At 49.0% G+C, this 8468-nt stretch overlaps 1 protein-coding gene across 2 annotated transcripts in view; it reads right to left on the minus strand.

The window, feature by feature from the left end:
• Nipsnap2 (nipsnap homolog 2) overlaps positions 1-4337 on the minus strand; it is a 27574-nt gene extending 23237 nt beyond the window's left edge. Inside the window, exon 1 of one of the 2 annotated variants that reach the window (XM_021657240.2) lies at positions 4161-4337. In XM_021657240.2, the coding sequence (XP_021512915.1) occupies positions 4161-4237 (77 nt within the window). In that variant the 5' untranslated portion in view covers positions 4238-4337. The remainder of the gene's footprint in view (positions 1-4160) is intronic. The other variant, XM_021657230.2, reaches the window with a different exon arrangement.
• Between the last annotated feature and the right edge of the window lie 4131 nt (positions 4338-8468).

Here is an 8468-nt window from a genome sequence, read left to right on the forward strand (position 1 = left end):
TGAACGTGTGAGCCTGGCTTTGGGTGTCAAACTGAAATCTTGTTTGAGGGGAAGGTATCAGCTGATATGCTATGCCCAGTCCTGGGCACAAGGATGGGTGATGTCATCCAGTCTATCTCATAGTCTAATCCAAATATGGAGAGAGCTATGATAACAGCTGCCAGGATGATAAGATCCAAGAAAGGCCAGCTACATACACACACACACACACACACACACACACACACACACACAGAGGCTCCCACTTTCTAGCAAACACTGGACTTGAGAATAAGCATTGTGTACTAGGCCCTGTTGATATCAAGTTCAACCAAATGCTAAGCTGGTTCCCTCTCCTGGAGAAAACAGCCAGAATGACCACAGATACCAAAGCAGACACACACTGCCAGACCTCAGGGGAATGAATTATCGGCTTGGACTCAAGAGGAGCAAAAGAGACTCTGGTAGAGATACTGCAGCTCTGCCCTGGAGGTCAAGCAGGACAGATGGACAAGGCAGGTGATAACTCCAGTCGAGAACAACATGTACAAGGACACAGAGCTGTGGAAGTGGACAGCACACTTCTGTAAGGCCAACAGCTCAGTGAGGCTGGAGAGCAGAATGGGGAGAGGAGGGAGGGGTTGCAGCAGAGAGCTACATGAACAGGGTGCCTAGGCTTCTGGATGGTATACCTGCATATGATGCAATGCTAGCTGACTTTCAAAACAAGCATAAAAAGCAGCCTAGAAGTCCTGAGCCCGCAACAAGGGCAGGGAGCGCAGAGCCTGGGCTCTCCAGGTTCTCCTGCCATGCCCAGCAGAACCTTTTTTGAAAGAATCATAATGAAAAAACAAAATAAAACAAACCACTCAGAGCATGGGACAAAGGATGGTCTACCTTTCAGACGGTGGGTGTAGAGATGAAGGGAAAGAATCCTTTTGAAAGACACCCCTGGGGCTGGAGGATGGGTGTAGCTAAATGGCTAGTATGAGTGAGACCCTGGGTTCCATCCCTGGTACTAGAGACAGAGCCTGGCAGATCTCTGAGTTTGAAGCTAGTCTGATCTACATTTCAAGTTTCTAGCCAGCCAGGGATAGGAACCTTGCCTCAAATCAAAACAAAATGCAAGCCCAATAGCAACAGAACAACGAGACACCCTCCACCCTGGACAAAAACAAAAACACAGAGGTGGAAACAGTCCTGACCAAATGAGAGGCAGCACTAAGTTTTAGTTAGAGCCAAAATGAAGGAAGGAAATATATTTAACCTTCAGACCATGGCGGCAGAAGCACAGTGGGCCTCCCCGATCTAAGCCCCAAATGTTTGCTAACTGCACTTGTTAGGGTTGGGCCAGTGTGGAAGGACATACAGAAGAATAAACCCAGCTTGACCTCCAAGAGCTGAGCACAGGGAAACATGATCACAGCCAACATGAGATAGGCTCTGGGACAGAGGCCCAGGGGCTAAGATGGGGCAGGGCAGGGTGGAGGAGGCAGGGCCTCCTGGAGATGAGGCCCCTGAAGAAGCACCTGTTGAGCTAAAGATCTAGACCAGTGGTTCTCAACCTTCCTAACGCTGCATCCTTTTCATACAGTTTCTCAATCTGTGGTGATCGCCCACCATAAAATGATTCTTGTTGCTGTTTCATAGCTGTAACTTTGCTATTTTTTTTTTTTAATGGTAAGGTCAAGATCCGATATGTGACATGCAAAGGGGCTGTGACCATTTTACTGGTGTGTGCATGCGAGTGTGCACACACACACGTCCCAGAAAGATCTCCTGATCCATTTCTGAAAACCATGTTGCAAGGTCAGGTCATCCTAACACCCTAGTAGGCAAATATATTTTTGTTTTTGTTTTTTCTGTTATCTTAACCTTTTAGCCAGTGTCAGGCACAGTTGATCAGTCCAACAAATATTCCCTCTCTGACAGCTGCCACATAGTGGTGGTGTTGGCTGCTCTTTCCCAGTCTTCCTTGCTGGCTCATGCTCTTCTACCCATCAGCCCAGAGATGGTGGCACACGCTAGCGCTTGCTTTTTTCTCAGCTACTTCACTAGCCACATTCTCTCCTTCCAACAATTTCATCCGTTACCGTAGCTTTAAACCAAACCAAGCCAAGCCAAACCAAACCAAACCAAGCCAAACCAAACCAAACAAACAAGCCAGGTGGTAATGGGGTACACCTTTAACAGAGCTAGCCTGATCTACAGAGCAAGTTCCAGCACAGCCACGCAGTGAAACCCTGTCTTGAAAAACCATAACCCCCCAAACAAGCAAACAAACCAAAACCCAAAACAAGATAAAACAAAACTCAGTCAAAACACAAAAAGTATGATGCTGACAATTTCCACCAGTTGCCTGTAGGCCGGAAATTTGGTTTTTCCATCTGAACAGCCCACACCTCAAACTTTACAGGGTTCTAAAATGCTCTGGATCCCTCCCTTCTTCCTCCTGGAGAGGTCTGGCAGAAAGGGAGGGGGGCTGAGAGTGCCTTTAAGGAGTCATGGTATAGAGGGCATTTGGCTCCAGCAGGAAGTAGCGGTACCCGGTAGGTCCAAATCTCTAATGTACGAGCTTTACAACTTTGAGCATTAGCTCTTCAGGGAGCACCTCGGGTTTCAGCTGCCTGGTTCCAAAGGAACAAAATACAAACTTCAGGGGCTCAGATTGCTTGCTCAGTAACAACAGATGTGAAAGTAGGTTGTTTGTTGATTCAGCTCGGACCCATATCACAGGTGATTTAAATAATTTGCACCTACAAGTTGTATCCGTCCTAGAAAAGGCACTAGGCCTGACATACAAGAGTTCACACTTTCTCTAGAGGTATGTCTCTTGCCCGCTCCGTCTTCTGAAATGCACACCCCACTACTTAAGATTGCTACTAAGTTAAACAAGCCATATTATACAACACTCCCACAGGGCTGGAGAGATGGCTCAATGCTTAAGACCACTTCTTCCTCTCCTAGAGGACCAGAATTCGGTTCCCAGCATCCATGTGGTGGCCCACAGCCCTCTCGGTAACTATAGCTCCAGGGGACCCTGTAGGCACCAGAAATGCACAGGTGCACATACACATATGCAGGTAACGCATGCGTTCATTCATTCATACACATACACATACATACATACATACATACACACACACACACACACGAAAGCTTTCAAAAAAAAGTTGGGACTAGTGAGATAACTTAAAGGGTAAAGGCCCTGGCTGCTAAGTCTGACCCTGGAAGAAAACCAATTTCACACACCAGTGCGAGAGCTAATTTTTAAAAAGGTAACATTTCAATTAGTCAAGGCTGGGCTTGGTAGGGTACACCTGCGATTGCAGTACTTAGGAGTCTGAGGTAGGAGGTTCGTAGAAAGTTCAAGGCCAGCCAGGGATACATGTATCAAGACCTTGTCTGAAATAAATAAATAAAAAGAGGCTGGAGAGATGGCTCAGCGGTGAAGGGCACCCACATTCAATTCCCAGCCCCCACATGGCGGCTCACAACCTCTGTAACTCCAAAACCACCTTCTGGCTGTCACCGGGCGCCTGTGTGGCACACACACATGCAGGGAAAACACTTATACACACAACATAAAAAATAAATCCTAGGCGGGTTAAAAATAAAATAACCACACAAAGGAAGGAAGGGAAAACGAATCTGTCGCTAACTTAGGATGGCCTTCGGTTCTTTAAGCTGTCAAGGTGACAGCTTCGCACAGCTGAACAGTAACCCGCGGAGGCTGGAAGAAAAAGTTTGAGCAGCGAACTCAGCAGCTACTTCGCTGGCCACCGTCAATTCCTTTTTTTTTTTCTCTTTAACAACTCCGCTTCCAAATTTAAGTCAAGGACTACTCCGAGTCGGGACCTCGGGGTGCAGCTTCCCCGCCGTGGAGGGGGGCGGGGGACACCTGCCACCGTGTCGCTGCAGAGGGCGCCGCGCGCGCAGCCTGCGGGCAGCCGCGGCCCGCGAGCCCGGCCCGGGGCGTCCCCGGCAAGGGCGGCGCCGGCGAGCACCGTGACCTTGAACCCCGCGGGTCCCCGGAAGGCTCTCCAGCTACGCCGGCGCTCGGCCGCCTGGGACTCCGAGGCCGGCCCCCGACGTCCCACAGCCCGCCCCGGGGACCCTGCGCCCTTCGCCCCAAGGCGGCCCCTCCCCGGCCGGGCCCCGGAAAGGGCGGCGCTGCTCACCGGAGCCCGGGCAGGAAGCTGCCGGGGGCGGCTGGCCGCAGCAGGCCTCCTCGAGCGAGCACCACCCGCGCCGCCATCTTGCTCCGGAGCACGAAGCTCCTACCGCCTGGCTGTCGCTGACGCCGCCGCTGCCGCGACCCCTCCCCCGGCCGGGCCGACCAGGCTGGGGCGGGGCAGGGCGCTAGGCCGCTGTAGTGTAGGGGCGCGGCCGCTAGGAGGGGAGCGGCGTGCTACCGCGGCAGCGCCGCCGTGCTGCCGCCAGGGGGCGCGCCGACCAGCTGCGGAGCACAACCGTAGATGAGCGAGCCCAGAAATGGATGTGAGAAAGGAAAAGTGGTCAGCACGGGAGTGTGCAGGGGAAGAGCCACAAGAAAGGAGCAGATTTGTGGATGGGAAACTCCAGAGCATGTTGGGAAGGTTGACGACGACTGGTATAGGGGAAAATGTATTCTGTAAGGATAATAAAAGAGCTACCACGAAAACTTCAGCAAGACAGAGGAGGCAGAAACAGAGCTAGATCCTGAGCACAGAAACGGGGAGCAGCCTGGGCCTCCGTTACCTCCAGAGGCCAGGGCTAGGCTGCAGAGGCCAAGAGGAAGACACTTTCCATGCATGGTTCTACCATCTGGGTAGGAGGAGGGGTGGGAACTGATTCTGTACCACCTGTAATCTTGAAGCTCAGAAGGTGCAATTTTCTTTCTATTTTATGTGCATTGGTGGTTTGCTTGCGCATATGACTGTGTGAGGGCATGGGACCCCTGCAACTAGAGCTACAGCCAATTGTGAACTGCCATGTAAGTCTTGGGAATTGAACCCGGGACCTCTGGAAGAGCAACCAGTGCTCTTAACCAGTGAGCCATCTCTCCAGTCCCCATTGGTACAGTTTTCTAACAAGCAGAATTTGAACAAAGAACAGGGGCTGGTCTTATGGGTGGTGGAGGGGGGGGTTCAGACTGGCAGAGGTGCTTTTTCCTTTGAATGTGAAGGAGGCCAAGGGAGTTTCATACAACTGTAGTCCCAACTATGGACTGGGGCAGGGCCTCTTCAAGACGGGTGAGCCCCATCTTTCTCACACAGATCCTCAGTTTCTCAACTTGCATGAGACAAGGTCTTTCTGTGGAGTCCAGTTTTGTGATGATCTCTTTACCCGGCTCTTGAGGGGCATTGAGCCTGGGAGAATGGAGCCTGAAAACGAGGTGGACTAAAGCCTCATGTGATATCAGACCATTTATACTCTGAGGGTTAAGAAGAATTGCATGAGTTCAGTGTACAACCAAAAGGACAAGCCACACGTGGCCAAAAGGCTTTCCCACAGAGGCTAATAACAACAGCGGCAAACACTAATGAGTAATCTGAAGTAAACTCCTCTCTCTCCACTGCACCTGGGAGGGGCACTGAAGCACATTCCCGGAGCACAGTTGTGTTTTGAAGAAACTGGGGTCACAAAATTCTTGTTTTCTTGGGAGTTTTCGCGCAAACATTCAGAATTCCTCTGGTATGACTCCATTCTTGGGCCGTGTTCCGACAGTAATCCCCTTGCCTGACCCTTCTGGTGCTGAGATGCCATTCGAGGGCCATCGTACCCAGTTTACCTATTTATACTCACTTAAGCAGGGCCTCGCTGTGCAGTACAGGCCGGTCTCAAACTCTCAGTCCTCCTGCCTCCTCCCCTGGAGCGCTGGGATCACAGGAATGCCTTAGCAGGACTGATGTGACTCAATTTCATGTTAAGGGTTTCAGACCTCTCTTGGAACGCAAACTTGGCACCTGTGCATTTTTTTTTGCTAACTCTGCTTTTGTGTTGCTTAGCATCAGCTTGGACACCAGTGTCTCAAGGGTCTTAGAGATGCCTGGGGTTGGAGACCCGAGCGATCCGACAGGTGTCAGTCACATCCTGAGAGTACCACACACTTCCACCTGCCAGAGAGCAGAGAGGGAGATCCTCTAAAACTTCAGTTCTCAACCTGTGGGTCGAGACCCCAGGGGTTGCCTAAGACCACACATTTCTGATGGTCTTAGGAACTGAGATCCTGCTTCCCTATTGGTTTCCAGGTGGGTCTGCCCACAATATAAAACTGTATTAAAGGGTCATAGTATTGGGAACCACTGCTCCAAAAGGCTTCTCCTTCTATGACCTGTCCTGGCACCAAGCCAAGAGTTTTTCCTAGGACCATAAGCTATCCCACCTTTCTGTTTAGGTTTTAGTTTAGGTTTTAGGATCCCTCCTCCCTCCTCCCTGGCAGCCTCTCCCTGACACATGAAGGGTTTCTCTGTGTAGCCTTGGCTATCCTGGCACCGCTCAGTAGAGCAGGCTGGCCTCAAACTCAGAGCTCCGCCTGCCTCTACCTCCCCAGTGCTGGAACCACAGGTGTGCGCCACCACGCATGGCTAAACTGATGTTTAACTTCATAATTAAACACCAACTGTCATTTTGACAACCTTAAGTAATCCATTATCCTATCTCTAGGATGTCTACCTATATACAAAATGCCCCAACAATTCTATTCTGCTTCAAAAACTCCAGGTAGTGTTTTGTTTTTGTTTTTGGAGGGGGGTGCACACAGTGCTCATGGGGGCCAGCAGAGGGTACCAGATCCTCTGCATTTGGAGCTAAGTTTTGAGCTGCCAGGTGACATGGGTGCGAATGTTACTTAGTAGGTCCTTACCACTTTTTCCTTGGCTTGACATACCCTCTCCATGCCTCTTTTTTACTATTCTGCATACTTCAAAATTTCTAGCACTCTCATTGGTTAGGTTCTCTGGGCTCTTGCCACTTACCCTTCATGGGTCCTATTTGTCGTAAGGACACCTATGTGTCCCTCCCCACCTTTCGAGTCTGATGACCAGTGCCTGTCTGTGCTCATCAATGATACCTTTTATCGAGCTAGGCCTGGTGGCATATGCCCATTAACCCAGATGCTTGAGGTAGGAGGATTGTAAATTCAAGGCTCACCTGGGCTGAATACTGAGATGCTATCTCAAGACAACAAAACAAAGAAATACGTATTGGCTGAAGTTAAAATATACTCTGTCTTTTTCTAGGAGTCAGACCACTCAAATACAAAGGCCAAAGTTTCTGCAGTTAGAAAAAAAAAAAAAAAGTCTAACTTAGAGCACTTAAAATAATGTGTCATTGTCACACTAATGAAAAGCAACTCCACCTCAAATGCATAGAGCCCGCCAACTTTCTGGGCATGGTGGTTCACACCTGTGATTACAGCACTCGGAACTGATGGAGGATTGCTGAGTTCAAGGCCAACCTGGGTTAAAGTGTGAGATGCAGTCTGAAAACAAACCACTCCAGGGAAAGTGCTTTAAGTAATTGTTGATCAGCTCTTAAGAACTCATGTAGCCTAGGATATGCATGGAATCCTAGTTATTATTATTATTATTTTTAAAGAGACAGTGTTTCTCTGTGCAGTCTTAGTTGTCCTGGACTCACTTTGTAGACCAGGTTAGCCTCGAATTCACAGCACTATGCCTGCCTCTGTCTCCCCAAGTGCTGGGATTACAAGGTGCGCACCACTGCACCCAGCTGGGACCTGAAGATTTTACTTTCCATGTCACACTATTATAAATACAGCTCAATCTGATGGCGTTTCTTCTTGGGATTTGGTGAAAGCAGAGAAAAATAAATTTACCTTGAATATAAACTATCAAATCTTGGTGCCAACAGGAGGGCTAGAGATGGGTCAGCAGTTAAGAGCACTGGCTGCTCTTCCAAAGGTCCTGAGTTCAATTCCCAGCAACCACAGAGGGCTCACAACCATTATATCACATTATAATGTGATCTGATGTCCTCTTCTGGCTTGCAGGTGTACTTGTAGGTAGAACACTTATATAAATCTAAAAACAAACAAACAGATAAACAAAAAACCAAACCTCGGTGCAAGATGGCTCAGTGGGTAAAGGTGCTAGCTGAGCAAACCCAGCAATTTGAGTGTGATACCTGGAATGTATGTAAAAGTAGAAGGTGAGAACTGACTCCACAAAGCTGTCCTGTGACTGACATGGGTGTGTCATGGCACATGTGTCCTTACACTCATCATGGACACAGACACACAATTAAAAAAAAAAACTATCAAAACTTTGGAGGTTAGCCTTCGATGTTACTATCAAAAGGTTTTCTTTCAAAATGAAGGTACAAAGATAAGTCCAAGATTTCTTGAAACAAACAAACAACCCAAAAAAACAAAGCAAAAGAAAACAATGTGAGCTTACAAGATGACGAAGCATACACAGGCATCCCGTGTAACCTGAAAGTGCAGAGAATCTGAAACATGACATAAGCCTTTACAGAACACTGTG

The sequence above is a fragment of the Meriones unguiculatus genome, chromosome 4 (genome assembly GCF_030254825.1).
Source record: "Meriones unguiculatus strain TT.TT164.6M chromosome 4, Bangor_MerUng_6.1, whole genome shotgun sequence".
NCBI lineage: Eukaryota > Metazoa > Chordata > Mammalia > Rodentia > Muridae > Meriones > Meriones unguiculatus.